The 26,666-nt window shown below is 40.8% G+C and overlaps 3 protein-coding genes across 6 annotated transcripts; 2 read left to right on the forward strand and 1 right to left on the reverse strand.

The window, feature by feature from the left end:
• The first annotated feature begins 1,993 nt into the window (after positions 1 to 1,993).
• On the forward strand, positions 1,994 to 9,531 carry LOC123987142 (transcriptional regulator QRICH1-like). Of its 2 annotated transcripts, none has more exons than XM_046075788.1 (12): positions 1,994 to 2,440; positions 3,164 to 3,423; positions 3,533 to 3,601; positions 5,169 to 5,306; positions 5,395 to 6,321; positions 6,813 to 6,972; positions 7,213 to 7,367; positions 7,446 to 7,560; positions 7,641 to 7,749; positions 7,849 to 8,000; positions 8,103 to 8,193; positions 8,286 to 9,531. In XM_046075788.1, the coding sequence occupies exons 2-12, from the start codon at positions 3,175 to 3,177 to the stop codon at positions 8,464 to 8,466; spliced, it is 2,346 nt and encodes a 781-aa protein (XP_045931744.1). In that variant the 5' UTR covers positions 1,994 to 2,440; positions 3,164 to 3,174; the 3' UTR covers positions 8,467 to 9,531. The 2 variants fall into 2 exon arrangements, with proteins under 2 accessions (XP_045931744.1, XP_045931743.1); XM_046075787.1 differs by having other exon boundaries at positions 1,995 to 2,440; positions 3,527 to 3,601.
• On the reverse strand, positions 9,465 to 13,707 carry LOC123987155 (mitochondrial RNA pseudouridine synthase rpusd4-like). The gene is made up of 7 exons (XM_046075809.1): positions 13,690 to 13,707; positions 12,932 to 13,355; positions 12,035 to 12,242; positions 11,843 to 11,936; positions 11,334 to 11,484; positions 11,142 to 11,239; positions 9,465 to 9,873 (listed from the first exon to the last, which is right to left on the reverse strand). The coding sequence occupies exons 2-7, from the start codon at positions 13,341 to 13,343 to the stop codon at positions 9,670 to 9,672; spliced, it is 1,167 nt and encodes a 388-aa protein (XP_045931765.1). The 5' UTR covers positions 13,344 to 13,355; positions 13,690 to 13,707; the 3' UTR covers positions 9,465 to 9,669.
• On the forward strand, positions 12,894 to 25,864 carry LOC123987158 (WD repeat-containing protein 82-like). 3 transcript variants are annotated; one of them, XM_046075816.1, is made up of 17 exons: positions 12,894 to 14,292; positions 14,515 to 14,615; positions 14,734 to 14,800; positions 15,270 to 15,369; positions 16,719 to 16,835; positions 16,940 to 17,095; positions 17,194 to 17,263; positions 17,339 to 17,481; positions 21,018 to 21,191; positions 22,140 to 22,235; positions 22,322 to 22,426; positions 22,526 to 22,540; positions 22,637 to 22,678; positions 22,791 to 22,916; positions 23,100 to 23,250; positions 23,957 to 24,078; positions 24,222 to 25,864. In XM_046075816.1, the coding sequence occupies exons 1-17, from the start codon at positions 14,132 to 14,134 to the stop codon at positions 24,387 to 24,389; spliced, it is 1,914 nt and encodes a 637-aa protein (XP_045931772.1). In that variant the 5' UTR covers positions 12,894 to 14,131; the 3' UTR covers positions 24,390 to 25,864. The 3 variants fall into 3 exon arrangements, with proteins under 3 accessions (XP_045931772.1, XP_045931771.1, XP_045931770.1); XM_046075814.1 differs by lacking the exons at positions 12,894 to 14,292; positions 14,515 to 14,615; positions 14,734 to 14,800; ... (3 more) ...; positions 17,194 to 17,263; positions 17,339 to 17,481 and adding exons at positions 19,608 to 19,712; positions 20,829 to 20,906 and having other exon boundaries at positions 21,013 to 21,191; XM_046075815.1 differs by lacking the exons at positions 21,018 to 21,191; positions 22,140 to 22,235; positions 22,322 to 22,426; ... (4 more) ...; positions 23,957 to 24,078; positions 24,222 to 25,864 and adding an exon at positions 17,579 to 17,968 and having other exon boundaries at positions 12,946 to 14,292.
• Positions 25,865 to 26,666: the final 802 nt, after the last annotated feature.

Consider the following 26,666-nt stretch of genomic DNA (forward strand, 5'->3'; position numbering starts at 1 on the left):
AAACAATTCTGACAGATGACCTGATTTCCTCTGAGGCTGCATTTGGGAAATAATGTTAATTTATTATCTAAGCTCATGAGCTTAGATAATTAACATTATTTCGGTTTGTATTTATTTTAACTCTGTTGGAAACATAAACCGCAAGTTTAAGAAAAACAATGTGTCCTAACTTACTGCTGAATTTTACAATTGGATAAAAAGTGCACTCCGTCAAATACAAAAGCATTTCAAAGCTTTTAATGCAAGACTATTTGTATATGCCTCTAAAACATGCGGTTGACTTTCCAACTATAATTAATAGTTATTTCACAACATCACCAAAAGCTAATATCCCCTTGCAAAGATAATCTCTATAAACTAGACCAAACTTTTAAATGCTCAATAAAGCCTGATGTACCTGTGATTCCTTGTGATTCCTTGTGCTCTGTTCCCGGTATTTCGTCTCTGCTGCAGTACAAGCATGTGTGTCGTCTGATTTCAGATGTGGGTACATTAAGAGCATCACAGTTGAACACATTGGATTTACCAGCAAGCTCACAGCCTTCTAGCCTTCAAGGTGACGTCTTACTCCTATTACTGCACCGGCTGGTTACTTGGCAGTCTCCTGTCCTGATGTCACCTGCAAAAAACAAATTGGGCCAATTTTGCAAAAATGCTTGATGTTATTCCATGTTATTGTATTTGCATGTGTGGATTTTGTAAAGATTTTTTTTAATTGTAAATAACTATTAAGTAAAGCCAACAGGCCTTGTTGTGTTAACGTAAATCCCCTCTCTAAAGGATTACATTAAGCACGAAGTCACATGAAGTGATAATGGGAAGCCAACTAGACACACTTTAATGTTGTCTCATGCCAACTTACTAGTTTATGAGTTTGACAAGCATTCCAAAAATGACATGTGGACAGTGGATGCTATGCCTACAGTATGATGAAAGAGATTGTTAGGCATTATTGACACTTAGATGAATCTTATGATGTCCTCTCTATCTGTGGTGTGTAAACAATTTTATTCAATTAAATATATTAAGATACATCTACCACCACCATTTCCACCAGAAAGCCATTGCAGAGTCACAGATAGTCTACAGTGAGTGTGGGAATTAACACTTTCCTATCCAGTGTGAAGAGGGCACAGCCTATGCACACAGTACATCTGTGTCGGTCCACCTTAACACGGGCGAGAGGCAGTTTGTTGTGGAGAGAACAGGGGGAGGCCCTCAGCAGCACATGCCTGGCTCTTTAAGGCAGACTGGGGAAGTTAGATTTTATTAAAGGTACATGCATTCAAATGTTTACCAAAGCATTTTAACACTGCTTCAGGTTATATATGTATATGTGTCCATTTTAAATGATTCAGCCTGGAGCTTGGTATCCAGAGTCCTGTGCTACAGGGTCAAAAGTGTAGCAATATGGTCTCTTAGAGGAAGTAGTCTGACAACATATGGTCCATTTACTAGATTTTTAGAGCGTTCAACCACATCCACGTTATTGTGGCCTATACAGACCATTGTGAGGCCAATAAACAACTAAATTCAGAATAGACAATAATATTTTAAGTGTAAATTATTCTGGAGAATAGCCTAATATGAATACTTTTCATTCATTAAACTACCTGACTCCATATATGTTGATAGTTTTACTTTACATACATTTTACTAACATTCGTTAGGCTATTTCCCTTCTCAGTGCCAGATGATAAAGCAAATATAAGGTAAAAATAATACTGTGTGTAAAGATAATATTGCAGGTCAACAAATAACTCCCCTATTCATCTGATGGATTTTGGTAATGCTGCTTCAGCCCATTTGAACAGACAACTTGTGACATATTGTACATTTATCTATTCGCCCGTGCCTGCATGCATTATATAATAACTTATAATATAACTTATATATGTAATTTCACTATTCATTTTCATTCATTTTTATTGTAGAGAGCCACAAAACACTGCTGGTGTTTGTCTGTGGATGGGAACTCTTGTTAATAGGACACCGCAGCAGGCCGTTGCCTGACAGAGCAGTCTGGAGAGGAGTAGCGTTGTTTTCGGGGCCTATACTTCCGTCTTTTTAGATATCACGGGATAAAACACGGTGGAGGTTTTTTTTCGCATGTGTATCTGTGTGGTGTAAACTCTAGTAATACACCACTCGGGATTCAGCTGGGAAAATAAACCAGTGCTTTGCTGGAGCTGGGGGACTTGTTTTACACCGAAGCCTGCCCGGAGCTCGCCCTGAATAAGCAGACGTCAGACCTCGCTGCTGTAGCTGTTAACATTTTATCGCAATCTAACCGCAGCATTGTTTGAGGGATTACACTACGGATACGCGCACTATGTAGCGGAGTGAAAGACATGCTGGTGGTAGCTGTTAGACGTTTATCGGCTTTTTAGTTTTAAACACCGTGCCTTGGCGGAAAGGAGAGGATTTCGTTTTATTTAAGGTAGCATGACAGGATCCAGAATCATCGAGCTAGCAAGCTAACATTAGCACAATGGTTAGCTAGCGTCATGTTATTGCATACGGGTGGACTGTTGCTTTAATGTTTTATCTTACGAACGAAATATGTTGCTTAATTTCATGATTTACAGTAGATGTAACATCACATTTGTGTTGGAAGGTGTCGAATACAGTTAGCGGTTGCTAGCCAGCCAACTGTCCGTATCGGCTGTTGCCACACAGTGCCTTGCTAACATTGTGAAGCTAGCATGCTAACCACTAGCTATAACGTAGACACTATTATTAGACATCATATAAAGTCAGGCAGACGCCTTGTTGGTGGCTCTATAAACATTTAACCAACTCTGTCTTTCACAGTATATAACCATTTAGACTTGCTGTGAGCTATATCCGTGACTGTAACGTAAATGTTTAAGTTTCTAGAAAAAGTTGATTGAAGCGTAGCTCATTGTATTAACGTTAACAAGCCCAAATGCACTTTATCCCGTGTGCTTACTATGTTATTCCACCGTCCCCCTGTTTAATTAGCAGGAGTTTGTATGTCATTATTTAGCACATTATGTCGTGCAAGAGTAAACCACAGCCCCCTCTGTATCAGTGTAGTCTTTATCATCGATATATTTTCAGTATACGCCATTGTCAATCCGAGCAGTTCTGGACTTGATTTGATTCTCTAATGTTTGAAAATATGTCTCCATCTTTCCAGGTCAATTGACGATGAATGAGCAGGAGAGTGGGGTGGTCTCCTTTGATGAGTATGTGCGGCAGAAGGCCCGCACTGTGCCTCAGCACAGGATGAAGGAGTTCCTGGAGTCCCTCGCCAAGGGCCCAGAGGTGCTGCAGGAGTTCAGCCAGCAGGGAGGGGCGGCCACCACCACAGCCATGGTGTACCAGCAGCAGGGTGCCAACTGTATCTACACAGACAGCACTGAGGTGGCTGGCTCTCTCTTAGAGCTGGCTTGCCCGGTAAGAGCAGGTCCCTTTTTATGTTATGCTGCTGGTGTATTATTGATATTTCTCAGCGTGGTACAATCTGCTGCACTTCATGTATGTACCTGTTTGATGGCAGGTACAGGTGACCTCGGCAGACATTTCACCTCATCTGTCTGTTCAACAAGAGTCTGAACAGCAGCTTCAAGTGCAGGTTAGTTTATATGCCAGTGTGTTGATGTTGCACAAGTAGGATTGGATATCATTTAAAATTTTACAATACCAGTACCCTTAAAGTGATACCGATAACAATTTAGTACTTCATTCGATACCTTGTGTAAAAAGCCATAGTAGTGGATTGGTGGTAGTAGCAGTAGTAGTAGAATTGTTGTCATGGACAAACAAAGTTATCTATATTATTTTTTCTTGTTTCAAATAACTGATACATAAAAAGGATTGGGGAAATTGTATCAGATCCCTCCTAATTAGGTCATCCTCACGGGTAGTATTATATGGAGAAAGACTACGGCTTGGTTAGTGAGAGAGGAGTAAAATAGTTTAGTAACCAAATAAGTTGTTGGAAACGCATTTAAGGAATTTTTTTGATATGTTGAAAGTAAACAACGGAAAAAATAATTGTTAACTTTTGATCAATAAACTGAATTGAAAGATCGCCGCGAGTACTTTTTCCTTTATTGGTGAGTCGCAAACCTCCTCCAAAAATGACAGTAGGCTATAAAACAAGCAAGTAGTCTGTTTAAATTAGTCACTTAACTACACTAAAGACACAAACAGAGGAAAAGAAAGGCTGCGTGTCCTGCCAATCAAACCAACTACACCTGAAGCAACCAGAGGCTCCGTGAGTAAAATCAGCTGATCGCTGCTGCACCACAAAAGACTTTAATTGATGTGATGGAACGTAGTGATTGAACAGTGACAAGTGATGTGAATAGCAAATAAAAATGGACAAAGAAGTCTTAAATGATACCAGAAGATGAAAACAACGGAAAGCCAAGCTTGTGGTGATAAACTTTCAACAGTGTTGAACATGTGATGGAGGGGCTGTTAAAATCATGCATGGACTTGGCGCATGCAGGCCTTTTTTTATACAGTCTATGGTGCAGGTACATAAGGGGGGGAAAAATGCTGCTCTTCTCTTTCTTTCAGTGTGATGTCTGCGTGTTTGGCTGCAAGCAAAACCATACAGATAGTCATTTTTTTCGCGATCTGGTTACAAAAAGTATGCCTAGGTATCGAATGAAGTACTGGTTTGACTGGAGACGTTTTGATTCTTCTCGATACTGGGCTGTTTGGGTCGATACCATAAAGGTATCAAGTAGCGATACCCATTCCTATGCACAAGGTAGATGGGGCTGGCAGGGTCCAGAAACACTGTCATTATTCACTGACAGGAGGACAACAAATGAAAAGGGAGTGTGGTTTAAGTAATATGTTTCTTAAATGTAACAATTGATTTCTCTCTCTCTCCCCCTACTCCCTGCTGGTTGTTGGGAGGCATGGCCGTGGCTACACATTAAAGCTCAGGATCAATCATTCACCTTGTCTCTACTGCTGCACTTGTCTATCCTTTAATATATAAATATGATGTAAGGCACTTATGGAAAATTCTGCAATAGGCAGCTACTCCATTGTGTATTTTCACTTTAACAACAAGTAACTTTTTTTGTGAAGCAACAACCGTTGCGTGTAGACAGTTATCCGAAATGATGATATGACTGCTGACAGTCCTGTTTATTTTTCATACTCTCCCCCTGTGCCAGGTTCAGATTCAGGAACAGCAAGGCCACGCAGTCGGCCAGGTTCTTCAGGTGGCCTCCCCCTCTCAGCAGGACCTGCAGGCAATCTCGGCAGGCCAGCTTGTGCAGCAGGGAGAGCTCACAGAGGAGCAGCAGCAGCAGGTACAGGATTTATTTGACCACTCTCCCATATGATGTGCATCAATGTGATGAGTTGTTGGTTTGTGACTATGTCGACTGTTTTCCACAGATTCAGGCGCAGTTGGTTGCAGCTGTAGCCGGCGGCCAACAGATCCAGTTGTCAAGTGGCCAACAAATTCAATTTCAAGGAATGCAGCATATTCAGCTGCCAGGGGGGCAACAGATTCAACTTCAGGCTGGCCAACAGATTCAACTACAGGGTGGCCAGCAAATTCAACTACAGGGTGGCCAGCAAATTCATCTACAGAGTGGCCAACAGATTCAACTACAGGGTGGACAGCAGATTCAACTACAGGGTGGCCAACAGATTCAATTACAGAGTGGCCAACAGATCCAGATTCAGACCATAGAGGCCATGTCTTCTTCGCAGCAACAGGACTCTCTCAGGGAGGCAGAGAGGCGGTCCGACACTGTCTCAACTGTTCTCCAACCTGCCAAGAAGCGTAAGGTGGATGTCCCTCTAGCTGTGTCGTATGCCGTACCACAGGGCCAGCAGGTGGCCACAGTGCTAGCCATCCCTCAAGGGCAGCAGCAAAGCTATGTGTCCTTACGACCAGATTTGCTCACTGTCGACAGCGCTCAACTGTACAGCACTACAGGAACAATCACAGGTCCCACAGGTGAGACCTGGACCATCCCTGTGTACTCCACTCCACAGCAGCAGGGTGTAACTCACATCGCCATACCACAGGAGACATACAGCACAGTGCAGGTTACCACCACCAACGGTAAGGACAGAATGTCCCCCAGTTCCTCATCAAGGTCTTCAGATGTGCAGTCGGCCCCCACTGGCACACAGGAAGAAATAGTACAGCACCTGTTCCCAGCGCAGTTCATGAACGGGAACATTCACATCCCTGTGGCAGTGCAGACTGTAGGAGGGACTTACAACACTACACAATCAGTACACATATGGGACCCAAATCAACAACAGAGCCAAGTCGAGGAGGGACAAGAACAGCAGCTCCATCTGCAGGTTCGAACGGATTTTTCCTTACAGCCGCACTATGATCTTGATCATTGGAGCTGAATTTGTCCTACACCTTGTACCCTGTTTTTCCATAGCGCAGTGCATGAAATGGAAAAACAATTGATGTTGAAATTAACTTTAATGCTGTGATGAGAATGGGGGGGGGGAAAGGCATACATTTCTTCTTATAGTCAGGAAATACTAAGAACTATACCTGACGTTGACCAATTCAGAGCTGCTGCAGATACGTCTTGGTGTTAGTGATAATTCCAAAACAGCAAACAACTCAAGAACTATCACAATTCCCCGTTTTCTGTTTCTGGTCCTATTTTGGCCAGACTGGTCTTTAAAAAACAATCACATGTGAATTATTACTTCTTAATTATACTCTCATCCAGCTGAATTATCATCATGTGATTATTAAGATGCACGTTATCCTTGCTGCCCTCTTTCCCAGAAAGCATTAACTTTGATGTTTTTATTTTGGTCTTGTGCAGAGTCACATAGAGACGGAGGCTCATGCCGAGCCGCCTACAGAGATTCTGGTTCCTGTCTGTCTAAAGCCAGAGGAAGGCCTGGAGGTCTGGCGCCTTTGGGTGAAGCGAAAAAATGAGGAGCTGAACAAGCAGGAAAAGACTAAGCTTGCACCCATAGGACGTAAGTTGACTATTACTTCAGCACACAACCACATTTGACATCACATATCTATTATTAGATGTACTGACATAAACCAGTGCAAGCAGTAAAATTCAGTTTTGTTTTTTGTTAGCTGTTTGTGTAGAACTATTGAATAACCTTTTTTTTTTTTTTTTAGCTTGAATCTGAGACATAAGCAATTAAATTTTATAGCACTCATAAAAACATCGCCTCTGCTCGTCTCTCTGTGGCTGCATGCAGGTCGTCAGCCCCTGCGCTTTCAAGAAGACTTGGTGTCCAGTGCAGTAGCCGAGCTAAACTTGGGTCTTTCCCTGATGACGCAGGAGGCACGCGGATCAGACAACGAACAATTTTCATCCGATGTTCTGTATTATGTTTTTTTATGTATACAAAAGGTTAGTATTTGCTTAAACGGCGTATCATGCAAAAAGGCTTTCTGAGTTACTTTTAACTGGCACATTTTGTTTTTGTAGTATCTCTGCGAAAATGGACGCGTGGATGATATTTTCTCTGATCCATATTACACACGTTTCTGTGGGTGTTTACACAAAATCCTGGATGGTTGGAATCCCACTATCCATCCTTTAGGTAAGAGTGAGTCAACATTTTCTATTTTTATTGAATGGTTTTTATAGAAAGAATGAACTTATTGTGTGGTTTCGTCATAGGGTATGTCATTCCAAGTCATGTGACGGAGGAGATGCTGTGGGAGTGCAAACAGCTTGGTGCACATTCACCAGCCACGTTACTCACAACCCTAATGTATTTCAACACTAAGTGAGTGACCACCTCTCTGCACGAATAACCTGCTTATGTTCTCGAATGACACGGACAGATGCAATTACTGGGTGTGGTAAAAATATATCTTTGTCGCAGGCATTTCCACTTGACGACACCCGAACAGCACATGAAGGTAGCTTTCTCCAAAGTCCTAAGACACACAAGGAAGAACCCCGCTAATGCCAAGGACAAAGCAACCAGTATTCGCCTTCTCAAAGGACAAGGTCCACACAGCGCAGGACAGAAAGGTACTCAATACAGTCTGTCTCGTGTTGAAGTGTTGCTATGTTAACACAGCCTTGGACAGCAGAAGTGGCTGTAGCTGACCTTCTGTGTGCCGTCTGTTTCAGGAACTGACGAAATGTATGAAGAGCAGGCCGAGGATCCTGAGAATCCTCTTCGCTGTCCCATTAAACTGTATGACTTTTATCTCTTCAAATGGTGAGTGACGCTCCATCACTTAAATCCCGTGTATCCAGGAAATACTTCAGTACTTACCCACAAAAAAACTAAACTCCCATTTCCGTCCCCAGCCCTCAAAGCGTTAAGGGACGAAACGATGCGTTCTACATGACCCCAGAGCCCGTCGTTGCACCCAACAGCCCGATGTGGTACTCATCTCAGCCCCTCACGAGTCAGCAAGTGGAGCACATGCTGGCCCGCATCATCGTGGTCCGAGAGATCCAAGAGATCATCAGCGCTGGTCAAGACTGAGAGGACTGACTGGATTCATAGGACCTAGTTCTCCAGTTGCTGACTGTTGACTATGCAGTATCCATCCTGACTCTGTAAACCTCAATGACCATCTTAAATCAATTTGAACTTCTGAAACAATCATCTTTTCTTTCTGAGGAGTGCATCATGACAGCAAAGATCTTTTTCCTCTTCTTACACTTTGTTTTCAACGGCCGTGGTGGACTGTTCTTTCCCTTGACTACCTTTGTAAGCCATTGCCTCTGTAACCTCTGAACTGGCGGGTAAGGGGAGGCTTTAGTCTCACCACTGCTGGCCCATGATTGACCTCAGCAGAGATGGTAAATTTTCCTGTAAAAGTCAGTCTTATCAATATGAGATGAGGATATTTAACCCTTCACTACGTAACCTCACAGACCATTAACCACGTCATACTTCTCTTCAGTGTCTCTCTATGATACATTACATCTTACTGGACAATTACGGGGACCACTTCCCACAACTTTTGTATACTGACTGCATTTTGGATCATGTTATGTTCAAAAGCTGAAGAACTTGTGCCTGTTTTTCAAATGACGTCATAATTTATGCTTGTGGATCATTGAGTGTGAGTTGAACCTCAAATATTCACAGGGTCAAGTGCTACATTGTAGTCATTCAGGAAATTGGAGACATTTTTCTCAGGTCAACGCTAGTGACGGAAACACCCATCAAGGATCTTTGCCAACTTATTCCTGTATGTATAGTAGGTTAAACAGGAAATGCAGATGGAAACACCGTTTGCTTAGCTAATACAGTATTAATCCTTGTATCAAAAGTCATGTCAAGCAATTCAAAAATTTATAATTTAGCGCTGTGTTGTCTGTGGAAATGCAACTGTCGACATTTGAAATAAGGATTAGTTGTGGGCCTTTTTAAAAATGACTTGTCATAACAACAGCATCCATAGCCTAGCGGTGCCTCCCATGAAGTAACATGTACATTTGGATGAACAAAATGACATTGAGGAAAAAAAGTTGTTACAGTTCTGTTTCATTTGTTTATTACTAAAATGAGTTGTATGGCGCTGTACAGTCATTTCCCACACAGTCTCTTCTGTGTTTCATCATTATACACAACGACCTCACAATAACCCTGCCTGATATAATTTAATTTCCCATTTAACTCTGAGTGCTACCCCAACATAGCAGTCTGAAAACTGACTTCAGAAAAGCAAAGAGGTGATTACTCATCGTCCTTTTTATCGGGAAGAGTTAACTGCAGTCGATTCAATGTTTGCGTGAAGTATTTGGGCAGGGGGCAGGACACGCTGATGCCGGTCTGACAGGTTCCTGGCACTGTCAGCTGTCGAGCTAGCAAATGAAGAGGAAGATACCGGATCTTGCTCTGTTCCAGTCCAAGCTTTCCCAGCACGCGTTCCGGTAATCTCTGCACAGAAATGAAGGAATGTGTGATTTACAAACAACAGATAGATATTTAGTGACATTAAAACAGAAACTGAGCTCTTGCATCAGTAAGACAATAGGAGTTGCTGTTTTTATTCCCAAGAATACAACCTTAAAGTCATACAATAGGACACCTAATTAAAATGTGGGAGGCAGATGCAGTTCTTTCTGGCATAATATGCGTCTTCTCACTATTCAGGTAAAGCTTTAAACTGTTTGATTGTGTTCTACTGGGAAATGGCCACTAGTAGGCAGCAGCACTTTCTATTCCATGTCATCTCAGAAGGAAATATTTTTACTTCACATTTATGACAGCTTCAGTTACTTTACAAAGTAAGGTTTTTACACACAACATATAAAGGTTAAATAATTATATTTTGTTATAAATTCAACTACAACAGTTTATGTAAGTACAGCTAGTACATTAACAGAAATTTGGCCAATAATTTGAGTCATTTTTCAAGTAAAAACATTTCATGGTTCTGGCTTCACAAGAGTGAAGATTTGCTGCTTTTCATTTTGATTGTTTTAATCAAGTCAATCATTTGTAATTATCAGGTTTAGACCAAGAAAACAAGCATCGTGAAGGAGTCACTTGTGAAAAAAGTCATTAACTGCAGTCGGACACAAAAATTCAACCTCAACTAACAATAGAAAAATCAAAGTATAACAATCACAGGGGACATTTTTCTTTCTGCTTTGAGTACTTTTAATATTTTAGGTACATTTTCAATGCAGAACATTTACTTATTTTTTACAGTGAGGTATTAGTATTTTTACTTAAGTAAAGGATCTAAATACTTCATTCACCTCTCGAATTCAGACCAACCCCAAATTTTCGCCTCACGACGCTTTCCTCGCGTGAGTACATTCGCTGCAAGTATTCACACCTGCTCCTCTCCCCCACGTTTAGCAGCTCTCAGCCGGCCAGCAGATTTTCAATCGGCCCTCTCCACACAATGCTCTGAAGCCTCGGTGACGTACGGACAATCTCAACACTGATAGGCTATGCTGTGCGACTTCCTTGAATTCCTTCTCTCTACTAATTACTACTATTCCAGTAGACCTGCCACCACTCACAGCTGCATACAACTAAGAACAGTTGATGAAGTGAAGTGCTGCTAAATCGCATATGTTAGTAAAGCAAGAGTGGCGTACTATTAGCCAGTTTTTGCCGTTAGCGCTGCTACCTTCTTTATGTACCACTATTTAATACTTCTGGGTTGATGTGAAGTTGTAAACGTGTTTTACCTGGGGTGCCAGTTTGCTCCAGTGGGAATATTTGTGGTCACCAAGAATGGGGCACGTCAGAGCAAAGGCCATGTGAACCCTCATCTGGTGCTTCACTCCTGTGGACACATGAACGCAGATAAGTAGAAAATTTGTCGAGGCTTCTTAAAAAGAAATGAAAGAAAGTGACTTGGGAAAGCAGAGTCTTTTTACCAGTAAAAGGCTGAAGCTCCACAAGGCTGCAACCACTGCTGCTGTGTAAGACTCTGTACTTGGTCACTGCAGGATGGGCCTGCCGGTGGGCACGGACTTTGGTCACACCATCCCCTGCATCATTCATTCTGAAAAGAGGACTTAGAGCCATCTGAAAATAAATTAATTAATTAAAAAAAAATAAAAGAGGTTATGATATTGGAGAAACGATATGAATGTTTCTACAAAAAACACCTACATTTTTGTTTTAATCAGTTACTTACTTATTTACTTGAAGCAACTTTAAATAGCCAATACAGGTTACCAACTCAATGTGAACAACAGCTAAAACAAACCAAAGTACGAACCATGAAAAATATCACTAAACACAGAGAAGAAAGCAGCTCTTTGCATTTTTGAAGCTAAACAGGTGCATGTTTGCTTTTTACAAATGACAACTGACAGGAATGAATTTCCTGTCAGTTGATTATCAACTAATTATTAGAGCACAACCACAGAAGAAGAGACACCTTGTAGTGTGGCTGAGAGCCCGTGACCTCTCTCTCTATGATGGGAATGTCGATCACCCCCTCAGAGGGCACGGGGACACCAAACGTGATGGCCCTGAGGAGAACAAGTGGATACAAATGTTAACTGTAGCACGTAGTGTGAAAATAAGCATCCACACACTTTCAGTCACAGTTTAATCTTCTGTATCTCACCAGTACTTCCTCTGCACCTGGTTATTTCTGTGAAGGTTGAGCATGTGTTCTGCTACTTCTTTACTCCTGGCCAGCAGGAGAGCTCCTGATGTCTCCTTCTCCAGTCCCAGACAGGGGAGCAGCTGAGAATCAGACTTGATCTTCATCCCATCCATCATTTTGGAGAGAACGGGAAGCACAGAGCAGATGGATGTGACCCCAGAGTCATCTGAGACACGGCACAAGAACAAATGTACACGTATTAAGGTCCAGGTACACCAACTTTGACATTTCTGCTAATATCCAATAATGTCTGTTGTAGTTACAACAACTTCTAATACTGATATTACCATCATTGGAACAGAGACCTATCAATATCAGCAGACCAATATAATATAAACATCAGTATGGGCAAAAACTGTTGGCAGATATGCAAACAGAAATGTATGTCTGCAATTTAGGATGTTGCTCATTTATTAATCTGTAAAATAATCATGTGATCTATAAAATATTACAAACAAAAAATGACAAATATTTGCTGGTTCCATCTTATTAAATGTGTGGATTTGCTGCTTTTCGTTTTGAGTTTAATCTCTGAGTTGAGTCAATTAATGTAATAAGAAAAGACAATCGCTAGATCGATAGCAAAAACAATAGTCAGCTCCAGTCCTTAAACCGATAAATCGTGTCAATTTTGGAGCTGGAACCAGAGAATTTGTAGCATTTCACTTAAAAAAAATTATAAATAATCGACAATTTCCCTGTCAACTTATTAATCAACTACTCGTTTCAGCCCTAAAGAGTTTTTTTTCTCACCAAATCCCACACACCCCTTCAGATGTGTAACAGAAACTCTCATTTAATTGGACCCAACGTTCAAACAAAGTTAACCGTCTTCAGTCTTTGCTGTGGGTTTACCTCGGACAGGAACACCGTACGGTTTGTTGATGACAACCACATCTTTGTCCCGGTACAGCACGGCTCTGTGGAGGTGTTTGGCCAGCACGTTTGGATGGACGTTTTGTAGCTGCAGACTGAACCGTTTCAGCTCCGTCACCCTCTTCTGCTGACCGGACAGCTTCTCTGGCTCTGCCACCGGTGGCTTCGCCCTCTCCTGTTGGACCCTCCGCGCCAGGTCGATCGCTCTCAGCCGGGGTTTCTCTCCCGTCTCGGGGCCCGGAGCGGGTTTAGCGGCAGAGGTCAGGCTCCGGCTGAGGGACGGTGCTGCCTGCGAGCACCGGCGGCAGTTTGTATGCGGTTTGACCCGAGAGAAGACGATGTTCAGCCCGGATTTCAAGTCGCTACAGGATATTCTCCCACAGCTGTTCATTGTGGAGTGAAGCTAGTGAAGACAGGTCACATTAGCCTGATATACAAAAATAAACTCCAGAGGGGACACGCGGTGTAAAACAACTTCCGGGTCGCACCTGTCAGAATAAAAGCGTGCAGATATTTTCCTCACAACTAAAAACGCAAGACAGTTAAACAATACAACATTTTAACAGTTGTAAAAGTGATTTTGGATAAACCGACATTCGTTTAGTCAAATGAGGGCCATTTGTGGACTCGTGGTTACTATTGACTGGATTAAAAATCACATAAAATAACCTGAAAGTTTTGCTCACATAAAATGCGCTTTCACAAAAAATAAGCAGTGAAAGAAACAAATGTCTGACCTTCTGTACCAGTTGTACATAAATAACACAGTACACTGTGAATGGAGCAACAATTTCCTGTCGTGGTGTGTCGTGTTTCCTTCATCTGACCATAGGTGTGCTCGTTTGTCATACCGCCACTGCCCGAACTTTGGTCAAAGCCACTGAATGTAATGGAGATTGGAGAACACCGCCCACGTGGTAGATATTGAGACTAAAGCCGAGTGTATCGTCGTCCTCCAAGTTGCTGTATGGTTGCATGTTGATGTTGTTGTCGTTTTTCTGTAAATATAAGCATTTGTTTGGCGTCAAGGGTCCTAAATTATGTTTCTTCATGCATTGCTCGACCAGACAAACAACATAAATGACTCGTAAGCGTCATTAAACCATAAACAGAGGGAGCTGATTTGAAGGGACACCTTTTGGTGGCACATAGTACTTTTTTTTTTAAAACACCGCAAACATGAAGATCACAGATAGCGTGTTACGAAGTTTCAGGGTGGCCAGGACATTTCGAGAAAATTCCCAGAAAGTCAACTGTGTGGACTTCAGTCCAAATGGAGAAAATGCAGTATCAAGCAGCGACGACGACTGCATTGTGTTATATGACATCCGGGAAGGAAAGTAAGTGGCCAGTATTATGACACATAAAATAATACGTGGTAACTGTAATTAACTTTATGTGTAAACCCAAATTTAAGTGTATGATAATGTATGAAAATAATCACCAATTCCATAAACTGGTCCCTGTGAAAGTGTTTTACATATGACATTATTGCATCTGTTCTCTGTCGTACATTAAGTCATCAAATGATTGACAGTTTTTAATATTCTGTCCTTTCTCAGACCTAAAAGGACCCTGTTCAGCAAGAAGTATGGTGTAGACCTCATCCGGTACACACATGGAGATGCACAGACAGTGGTCTACAGCTCCAACAAACTGGATGGTAATAACTCAGCAGCGTCAGCTGTTGGCACAAAGCACCAAACAAAATATGAAATAGAATGTAAATACATGTGTTATACTTAGTTTTTTAAACTAAAGTGTGGTTTTGTTTCTTTTAGATACCATCCGATACCTTTCGCTCACCGACAACAAGTACATCCGATATTTTCCAGGTCACACTGCAAGGTGAGTAAAAGCATCTACCTGGATAATCCAAAGGAAGGATACAAATGTGGTTTATTGTTTGTTGACGTAAGCCTTAAAAGTCGACTACTTCCACCCAAGAAACTACAAAGAGAACAAAATATACACAACCCTTCTCTGGTGTTTGCTGAACAGAAAACTACTACCATACTTACAACAATATACACTGTTCTCTAAGCACTTGTTTCCTGGAGAGCATTTTTTGAGCCCAGTTGCACTTTAACCAGATAAAACAATTTTTTATTAAAGTACTTTTCTATAATCTCTTCATCTTTGAAGTTATGTATACTAATCCATCCATTATCTGTTTTTTATCTTATCCCAATGTGCTGATAAAAATATGGAAAAATATAAAATGGATTTACACAAAATGTTTTACAAATACACAAATAAAGTTGAATTCTTAAAATGTCAAAAGCTCATTTGTTTCTCCTGTGACTTTTTATTTCAGAGTTGTTGCTCTCTCCATGTCACCAGTGGATGAAACATTTATCTCAGGCTCGTTGGATAAGACGATCCGGATCTGGGACCTGCGCTCTCCGAACTGTCAAGTGAGTGATCTGTGAGAAGGCTGGAAAATCACACTTCCTCTGTTCCCTTACTCAGCGCTTTAATTTAACATGGTGTTTTGACACACATTTTGCCTTTAACAAATATATCACCTCCTGCGATCTGAAAATTGCAGTAGGACATATTGCGATTTCAATAAGATTTCAATTAATTGTTCAGCCCTGCTGTAAAATATTGTTCTCTAATAAAAGACTAAATGACAATCAGAAGGAGCTTTATTGCCAAGTAGTGTTTTACATATACAAGGAATTTGCTTTGGTGATAAGGTGCTACACGTAGACAAACATAGAGCTGACATAAATAAATGTAGAAATATATAAATATGGAATAGTCAATGCAAGTTATAATACAACTATTAGCAGAGAAAGAATGTGACAGATATTTACATGTGGATCATTCTGGGTTTGTGTTGTGCAGATGTATTGCAACGAAATATATAAATTGAAAATATAAAAATATGTGCAATGTGGCAGGTTTGTGCATGATATGAAATTAAATAATATTTACATGTGCAGAGACATTTGTATTATTTGAAAGGGGGGAGTGTCAGTGGGGGACCCGGGCCTTGTTAATGAGGCTAGTTGCAGATGGGAAGAAGCTGCTTTTGTGGCGAGAGGTTTTGGTCCTGATTGACCGCAGCCTCTTGTCAAAGGGGAGAGTCTGAAACAGTTTGTGTCCAGGGTGGAAGTGGTCAGCTACAATCTATCCTGCTCGCCTCAGAGTCCTGGAGACGTACAGATCCTTAAGTGATGGAAGATTGCACTATATCTTCTCTACAGAGCGAATGATACACTGCAGCCTGCCTTTGTCCCTGGCAGTGGCAGCAGCGTACCAGATGGTGATGAAGGAGGTGAGGATGGACTCAATGATAGCGGTGTAGAAGTGCACCATCATTGTCTTTGTCAGGCTGAACTGATAGGGGTGGCGATGGCACAATGGATAAGAGAGAGCCGGGTTCAATCCCTCACTATGACCCATCCACCAATGTGTCCCTGAGCAAGACACTTAACCCCTAGTTGCTCCAGAGGCGTGCGACCTCTGACATTGTAAGTCGCTTTGGATAAAAGCGTCAGCTAAATGAATAAATGTAAATGTAAATGTGAACTTCTTCAGCTGCCACAGGAAGTACATCCTCTGCTGGGCCTTCTTGGGAGATGTATGGTGCCCAGGAAGCGGAAGGAGTCACACAGAATGATGGGGGAGGGTGGGGCTGGGCTCTTCCTGAAACAAAGTATGTCATTAATTAGGAAGGTTGATATATGGTGGAAATATCCAGACTTCCTGTTGCACCTTCTCACTCTTGTTCTTTGTATGTATTTGTGTTTTTCAGGGTTTGACTAATCCACTGGGGAAACCTGTATGTTCCTTTGACCCTGATGGGCTGATATTTGCTGCCGGAGTGGAATCACAGGCCATTAAATTATACGACCTCCGTGCTTATGACAAGGTAAAATGCAAATGACTGTGTTTACTTGAGTATGTTGAGTTGACCTTCATTGTTTTGACTTTATTTTGTATTTTAATGTATCATATTCATCTTCCTGTGGAAAGGGTCCCTTTGCCTCCTTTGAAACAAGGTTTAACCGTGTCTGTGACTGGACTGGACTCAAGTTCAGTAACGATGGGAAACAGATTCTCATATCCACCAATGGAGGGATGATTCGTGTCCTGAACGCTTTCAATGGATCTATGTTGCACACTTTTTCTGTAAGATACGCACACGTTGCCACAAACGTACTGACATACATCTGTCTGTATATTAGTGCCATTACTTAAAGGTGTTTCTTATCTTTGCTCATTTTAAGGGCTACAACAACAGTAAAGGCATCTCCCTGGAGGCCTGCTTCACCCCTGACTCACAGTTTGTCATGATTGGTGAGCCTAAACACCTCAGATTTATATGTTGGTCTCTTCCTGAAGATCTGTGATGAGATGTGTCTTGTTGTGCAGGCTCAGAGGACGGGAGAATCCATGTTTGGAGCACTGAGAGTGGGATGAAGGTGGCTGTGCTGGACGGGAAACATCCAGGACCCATCAACACTCTGCAGTTTAACCCCAGATACATGACGTTTGCTAGTGCCTGCACGAACATGGTGAGATCAGACACATCTCATGTAAAGTAGCTGCTGTTGGACAGTCTGCTATGAACAGAGCGTGCATTCGTAATTTCTTCTTCTCTTATTTTAACAGACATTTTGGCTCCCGTGTGTTGATGACTCATAGAGGGACGTTGCCAGAGTGAGTCCTCGTTGTGAAACACATCGGAGTATGCAGTGGTGTAGGATACCTTCATGTGTTGGACTGCCTTTCTTTGCCTGATAAGAACCTCATGGCATTAATAATTATCTTTTCTTTTTTTTCAACGTTACGTTAAACTTTTTACCTGCAGTATTTTTAAACTTTTAAAAAGGTTAATGCAGCTGTGACACACATACCTCATGTTAAAAGGAGTTGTTTTTACACAATTCAGGTACATTAATACTTTACCCTATGTCTTGAAATTTTATGTATAATGTAACTGATTAATAGTTTTCAGTTACAGTTTTTAAATATTTGATAATAAACCGTTTTAGATGAAAATAAAACATTTCTTTTCTTTTTTGACATCCTTACTTTTACCATGCATCAGATAAATCTTGATATACCAGTACTAGGGCTCTAACTGATGATTATTTTCATTATTGATTAATCTGAGGTATTTTTTTCTTTCGATTTATCGTTTGGTTTATAAAATGCGAAAATGGAGAAAATTGTGAATCACAATTTCCTAAAGCCCAAGATGACTTCTTCCCATTGCTTGTTTTGTCTGACCAACAGTCTGTAACTACACATTATGTTATTAGGTTGGTACAGTCATTTTTGAAAAATTTCAAATCAAAATCATCAATTTTCTGTCAGTTGATTCTTTCAGCTTTATACAATACCAAGAAATGGGCACATTTCTTAATATAATTTCCTAATTTCTACAAAAAACACATACTGTTATTGACAGATTGATAATCTATTAATATGCCAGAAGTTGCTCATTGTGTCTGAATAACTACAACCTCAAATAGTAAATATAGTTTTTATATGTGTCTTTTTTTAAATTTATTATAAAATGACTATATCATTGTTTGTCACAACATTTGACACTTACATGAGCTCACTTTACAGATCCAAACAGGAGTTCACTAGGTGAGTAAAAGCGCAGGCAGTTTTAACCAATTTAATGAATGGGTTTTTTAAATTTATTTATTGTTTTTCTTTGTGCACATAAAGTGTCTTCCTGAAGAAGGGGAGGTGGGGTGGGGGGTTGTGTTGAATAATGTATAGATGCTTGGGTTATGTACTCACCACTGAATGAATAATGGATGATCCCATCACAGGTAACCTCACAGGTACACACTTATCTTTCTCTCACCTACCTCAGCCTGTGGAAGGAGAGATGGAGAAATAAGGTGTGATCGTTTTAAGCATTTGGCACTCACATTCTTACACCTTTTTCACCATCATCACTACCCCCTACTGCACATACTGCATACCTTGTACTAACCTATGTGTGAGTGTGTTACCTTGATGAGTTTGTGTTTTTTGTCAGTGGTCAGTAATGGATCCATTAATACTGACTGTTCAGGGGCCAACTCTTCTAGTGTACACACAAGTCATCTGGAGCTCTTTTCATTAACTATTAAAGGTAACTTTGCCGACCAAACTGTACTGACCACAAATACATGAAACCCGCCTATTCTTGGTCCATTGAACAAAGTTGAAACGAAGAGTTCAGATTGTTGCTTGGTGTCAAATTTCTGCGGCCAGGTAGCTGGAATATGAGATCATGTAGTCGCGTGCAATTACGAATGAGTGATAAAATGCCGTTACATGCGGTGCACTGACAGCATCTGAAAAACACTTTACTGACCACTGATGTCATGAGCGGTGGATTTGTACATAGCCTGCCCCCCCTCACACACACACACACACACACACACACGCTCAGGACTGGAGAGGCTCCCCCAGTGAGACTTTAAAGTTGTGGTCATCGATACGCAAAGAGTTTTAAATTAGTGGTTAGGGTGGCATATCCACTGACACGCACGTTATTACTCATCAGTCACAGTTCCGCAGATTGTGTTTCAAGTGTTAGGAATCTCCCGAGTCACCCTCGAGGCGTTTATGTCACTGGTGCGTGTGGGTCCATCTGTCTGCCATCAGTGTAGAGGCAGCCTACCTGCCGAGCAAGAAGAGCGAGGACACAGAGACCTGGACCTGGTCCTTGCATGACAGGAGTGTGAAGCGGTGAAAAGTGACTGCCAAAAGATGTCACACCAAACTGGAATTAACGGTATGTCATTTTATAAAGGAAAACTGTACTTTATTTTTTTAAAGCCGTGTGTTTATGTGTAATAGTATTGTTGTCTTCGAATTCAATTTAAGTGTAATTCAATTTAGTTTTTAAGCTGTAGGCTACATACATCCTCACAATCTCACTGATAACATTCTCTGATATCCTCTAAAGAAAGAGGGCTTTTAAGATTTTAAAGCTGTCCCTTAACTTCACTGACTTTGTAAACCTGTTGTGGATATGAATAATTGTGGACTGTAAAGAATCAGAATTAACTTTATTGGCCAAGTATGTGTAGGTATACATACATGTCATTACTCTCAAAGCATTTAAACACATAGTCCCTAGAACCATTTTTGGGCAGATAGCTATAAACATGACAACAAAACTGAACAAAAGATAAGTAAATAAAACATAGAACAACTAAGTACATTCAGTAAGGTGAAAAGATGTGCAAAACATATATTAAAAGCAGAAATGACCAAAAACTGTGTTTCTGTTTAATTGTAAACAAGAATAGGCCTAAAATAGCACAAGGGGGCAGATGAGTAAAGGCCACAAAGCCTATGTAGGCCTACGAGTGATTCACAGTTAAAATGTCTGTCTTCCATGTTTTCACACCAGTAATCATCACATTTAGCACCTACAGGCATTTATGGTTGGTTTACGAGCTACATATATACAGTACGTGTGTGATGGCATTTGGAAATCGGAGCGTAGGGGGACGGTTGGCAGAAGCGTAGCCTACCTCGCTCACCTTTCTCACCTGATCTTACATCATTTATGAGACCGCAGTGTTTGGTAACCATGGTGAGAGAGAAGGAGAGAGCGCAATGAAAAGCTAAATGTAGTTTTCAGCACCAAACTTCCATCTATGGGTTTGAAAATTGGAGATGCATGAGGTTGTTTTATCCCCCATACGCGATTACTCAGTGGTTATTTTGGTACATATGTTGCCTGTCTGAGTCACTTTAGGTGATGGTGTGACCATCTGGCAGCGGATCAAATTTTCTCCCTGAAGTGGAGTCTCAGTTTCTTACCTGCCCAACTCTGTCTCACTTACTTTCAACCCCATCCTCAGTTTTGACTTGTCTCTCTTATATCTGGTTACTTTAGCAACCTCTGAGCTGAAAGAGTTTCTGGCCCGAGCGAGGGGAGGTGCCATCAGAATAATGAAGATAGTCATAAGGAATGGTAAACATGAGATGTTTAATGTATTCGGAAACATTTGACACAAGTGAATTTTCAGTTGACTTAAATCCTGAGAGGAATTTGATGATACATATTTTTTTGCCTGCAGAGGAGCTGGTGCTAGATTTATACAGAGAGCCAGCGCAGAGCTGGGACAAGGACTACGATCAGTTCCTGCTTCCTCTGCTCATGCCTCAGGAACCCTGCTACATCCTGTACCGTCTGGACTCCAGGAACGCACAAGGATACGAGTGGATCTTCATCGCCTGGTCACCTGACCAATCACCAGTACGTCCAGAGCGGCTGATTGCCGTGTTGTCACTGATCAGCCGTAGTTTCAAATAGATTCATTCAAAGTCAGCAACCAAAATGATTGTAATTAAAAATAAAACGAAAACAAAATTTTGTCCAAAGGCAAAAATAATGTAAACACAGGCGTAGGCTAAGATTGTTGTAAAATAGTAACAATAACCACAATTGAAAAAATATGAAACTTGCCTCCATGATCTATTGTTTATTACACAACACCTGCCTTCAACACATTGAACATGTGTTAAGTAGTTAAATCATTCCAACCAAAAATGACTGAACAGATCAGAAACTATATAAAAACTCAACTAAAGCATATACAAAACACCACTACTCTACTCTGCTTTGAAAAATATTTTGTGTCTGATTTGCCCCCCCCCCCCAAAAAAGTTATAGTTATATATAAAATTGAAATAGTCCTTCTCCCTTGTTGAAAACCCAATAATCTATGAGCACGTTAGTAATGTTAAATTCAGAAGTTTAACCTCTGGACACAAGATGTCTCCAACTTCACTGAAAAGTCCATTCTCAGTACTTGACCTGGAAGTTTCAGGTTTCCACATCACGCCACAGAAGTTGCAGTCTGGATAAAGGCCACTGGCCAAGCCAGTTCAGATATCACTAAATCATTTTGAACGTACACGTCTTGTGTATGTAAGGGGAGCACAGAGAAACTTTCCCTCTTTAGCAGACGAGTGTAAAAAAACAGCCTTCTAATGTCAAACTCTGTACTTACATCTCTCTGCCCAGTGAAGCTCAAACAGCCAAATGACCCTACCAAACCTTCACTCAATGCAGCATACACAAATGTTAAAACCAAAATAAAATTTGAAGACTATAGACACCCAAGTTCTGCAAACTCAGAAACCATTAAAAAAACATGATTATTATTCATAATAACCTCCTGTCTGTCCCGGCACCTGTCAGGTGAGACTGAAGATGGTGTACGCAGCCACCCGTGCCACACTGAAGAAGGAGTTTGGAGGAGGTCACATTAAAGATGAAATGTTTGGCACAGTGGAGGTTAGTAAAATCCTTCCAGCACGACATCAGCAAATCCTCAAATGCTGGTGATTAAATAAACAGCCTGCTTGTGTGAATATTTGCAGGATGACCTGTGCTTCCAGGGATACCTGCGGCACATGTCCTCCTGCTCCTCCCCAGCTCCACTCACAGCTGCTGAGCAGGAATTACAACGAATCAAAGTCACAGAGGTAAAGTTTAAACAACAGAAACCGTCTGAATATGACATGCATCACACATTTAATGTGTTATGTACATTATGTGTACTCATCCTGTGTGTTTTCCTGCAGGAGAAGGTTGTATGGGTATGTAGAATTTCCTCCTAATACAAATTCAACTGGGTATGCCTGGAGAAGAGAGAGGAGGACAGATTTAAAAAAAAGTGTCTCTTATGTCCACAGGATGAACGCAGACGAATTGGGACTCCAACAGCACGTGCAAGGGTTTGTTACAATATGTTTGACTGGCATTTAAATTTCAGTCATGTGTTCGTTCGGACATGTCTACATTGAGGCTTCTAAGTTTTGTTTCTTGTTTTTTTTTTTTATTCTGCAGGTTACAATGGAGTTTGGCATAGACAAAAGGGCACAGACTCTTCAAGGTCTTGCATTCCCTTTACAAGAAGAGGCCAAACGAGCTCTGCAGCAACTCAAGCAGAGACGCATCAACTACATACAGCTAGTGAGCCCGAACAGAAAACTACTATTACTAATTACATAGCGTGCAACATGTGACATATTTAAAAAAAGAAATTGCTGTCAGGATCTATTTTTGAAACAAGCTGTGTATCAGTTTTTGTCAGTTAAATTGTATGTGCATGACTTAACCCCTGAAGAAAGCTTGTTTGTGTATGTTGTGTTGCAGCGGCTGGATGTAGAGAAAGAGACCATTGAGCTGGTTCACACCAAACCTACAGAGACCCATGAGCTTCCCTACAGGATTCCTACAGATTCCCCCAGATACCACTTCTTCATCTTCAGACATTCCCACCAGGGCCAGCGGCAGGAGGCGCTGGGTCAGTTCACATTCTCACTGTTGTTCAAGTTCAAATATTTAAAGCTAATAGAATTTATTTTTATTATATACTTTTTTTTCTTGGTATGTTGCACCTAGAATCTCCTATAACTTCACCTCCTTGTCAGGTGACACGATGTAGTGTTCCAACCCCAAGCTTTAAGCTGCATTAATCAGTTTATTATATTTATTGACATGGGTTCAAATGACTATGTGTAACGTGAACTCTCCCTGCTCTCATAGCTTTGTATTGAGCAGCAACATGCAGATGGCTTCAGTAGCCTATTCTAGTATTCTGTAAACTGTTAGCTGTTGTCAGTGAAAAAGCTCTGATAGACCCACTCTACACTACCTGTCCAGCACCAAAGAGCAGACAGAAAAAGTTAATAATTACCTGGTGAACATATTGGAGCATTTATCATTTAAAAAGACACATATTTCCCTCAGGAGTTGGTGAAGACCAAAACAAAGCTAAAAAGAAAGTAGATATTGGCATGCGTGGTTCTGTAAACTGTTTATTAACATGCTAACCAGTGTAGTGTATATAACCGGTGTGGTGTGTAGTTTAAAAAAGTAGGAGTGATCGTGAGTTTTAGCGTCTGAGCCAGGGTTTTTGTGTCAAAGCTTAAAGAGCTTTTAACAGCAGAAATGATCCAGTGAATGATCAAACATCAGCTGCTTAAGTGACAACTTCATATCTCTTTCAGTATTCATATATTCGATGCCTGGGTACACCTGTAGTATCAAGGAACGGATGTTGTATTCCAGCTGTAAGAACAGGCTACTGGATGAGGTAGAGAGAGACTACCAGCTGGAGGTCACCAAAAAGGTACAGGTCAACCAAATCACCCACAAATAAAATAACAAATCTGTAATATATCACTGTAGAGATAACATGTAAACAAGGTCAAAGCCATAATGTGTGTATAAACTGTTACGGTGATAATGAATGTTTTAGTTCTGTGTGTATAGATGGAGATAGACAACGGTGACGGCCTGACAGAAGACTTTCTGTACGAGGAGGTCCACCCGATGGAGCACACCTTAAAGCAGGCCTTCGCCAAGCCCCGCGGACCAGGAGGGAAGAGGGGCAACAAACGCCTCATCAAGGGTGAAGGGGAGAACGGGGAAGACAGTTAGGCATGCACACACGTGAGACATTATACACAAGTACACAAGCAAACGCCACAATATCTATGAATTGACTTGTTATTTGACTGTTTAGCTTCTAGCCATTTCTTCTTTTTACTTTGGCATACTGCACATTTCACACTGAAAAAAGGAACACATAGATCCATGATAAAGCAGATTCCATATCCATTTTCCTGCGGCAAAAGAAATTTTCTAAATATAAACATTTTTCTGAAAGTGTTCAGATTCTAAATTCCCTGAAAAGTAGACTGCTTTGTTCACAAGAGCACTGTTGGTAGGTTGAGTGTAACTATCTTATGGTTCATTCAAATTAAATGTCATTGTACATGAAAACGTTTTAAATTCATGATTAAGTGTCAGTATTTTGAGGTAGGCCTACTGCAGATAATTATAATGTACACTACTTACTCAGTGTGTCAGTCGGTACAAAATATTGTCTAGCCAAATGTTTTTTCAAACACACAGAAGGTTTTTGTTTTTCATTTTTTCATTTGCTGTGGAGATCCAAAGCTTTTCATAGATACCAAATATGTAAGGCTGAACTTGGGGGGAAAGTGTATAAAATGATGCACAAAACATTTAGAATATTTCCATTTCATCTAATGGTGAAAAAACACAGTCTAAGAGTGTGAGGTTTGAATATGACTCTGTAAACATGAATATAGTTTCAAAAAAGAGTTTGAACAAGCTGATACACAATGAATATGATACTGTCTGTCTGACAGTGTGGAATATGACATTTGGGTCTTGCTGAGGGTTACCACTCTCATGTCTGCATGTTAAATATGAAGCTACAGCCAGCAGGTGATTAGCTTGGCTTAGCTTAGCATAAAGACTGGAAACAGGGGCAAACAGTTAGCTTTGGCCAAAGGTAACAAAATCAACCTACCAGCACCTCTAAAGCTCACAGATTAACACATTCTCATTTGTTCAATCCATACAAGTGTGAAAACAACAACTTAAAGTGTTATGGGTGGTTATGAGCCAGACACCTTTTCGGCTGGAGGCAGTGAATTCCTTGTGTTTGTTCGTCACTGAGGTTGCCAGGCAGCTAGCGGGATAGTTCGGATAAAAACTGGATTTTAAAGGCTTAAAATGTTTTTTTATATTTCTGTCCAAGTTGAAGGCAACTTTTCCAATCTGATTTGCCTTTTTATGTATGTGCGCTCCACTTAAGGAAATTATTGTAGCTGCTTAATTTCTTTTGATCGCTTCACTAATATTGATCCAGCTTTTTTATAGCCATTTGGGAAATGGCTATGAAATTCCTGCTTTGGGATGGATTCTCCTTTACATTGCCTAGGTATGGGCAGCCTATGCTTTGCCCATGGTTCCCTCTTCAACACATGCAAATTCATCCACATCACATGTACAGTTGCCTTCTTTAGTCACCTAAGCAGGGTTTGACTATACTCAACTGAAGGCTGTTGTTTTACATGACCTACAATAAAATATTTTCTTTATTTTTATTTGTGTCTTTATTTCTCTCTCTATGTCTCTCACAGTGTGAGATATCCTATGGTCATTCAGGCCAAGCAGCAGGGATCACAGCACAGCAGTAGAGGTCAATTTGTTGTGTGTGTTTTCCAGGAAGGCTCTCTACTCAGAAGCCTTCAGCTGTGCAGTTCTGCTGCTTTAACAGGGGGAAAAGATGGTTGATGTGTCATTTTTTCCTGGAAACACAGTTCAGAGCTAAATGGCAGCTTTTAGATGGCCATTATCTTTGTACATTGGAACTGTTGGTTGGGTGACGATGAACCCTGGCTTTGTGAAGACATCCTGACTTCTGTCATGACCTGACTCAGTTAATTTCCAGGAAAACAAATCAACCATTTGCACCACACAGGTAGTAATATTTCTTCATGATGTTATAACAAGACATAGCTGGCTAAAAAGCTGTTGTTCAAAGCATGATGGGGAACGACTGACTGGATGTTAATATATTACAGGTTTTGCTTTGCTATACAGTGGCCTAACCTATTTTATATAGCCTAAAGTCAGAAGTCCTGGCGTTGTAATGTTGAAACCATACACGCTTTACATTGTGTAATACAATTATGACGTACCAATGGACGCAAATGCAGCATTAAACGCGTTGCTACCGTCAAATTGCCACCAGAGGTAACTCAAACATTACCGGAAGTACTGCTATTTGCCTTCAACATAAAAGGTTGAACACAGTCAGTGTAGAAAGAACAACGGGATTGAGGGAACATAATAAACAAAATAAAATGTAAAATAAAATAAAAAATAAACAAATGTAAA

Source organism: Micropterus dolomieu, linkage group LG18, assembly GCF_021292245.1.
Source record: "Micropterus dolomieu isolate WLL.071019.BEF.003 ecotype Adirondacks linkage group LG18, ASM2129224v1, whole genome shotgun sequence".
NCBI lineage: Eukaryota > Metazoa > Chordata > Actinopteri > Centrarchiformes > Centrarchidae > Micropterus > Micropterus dolomieu.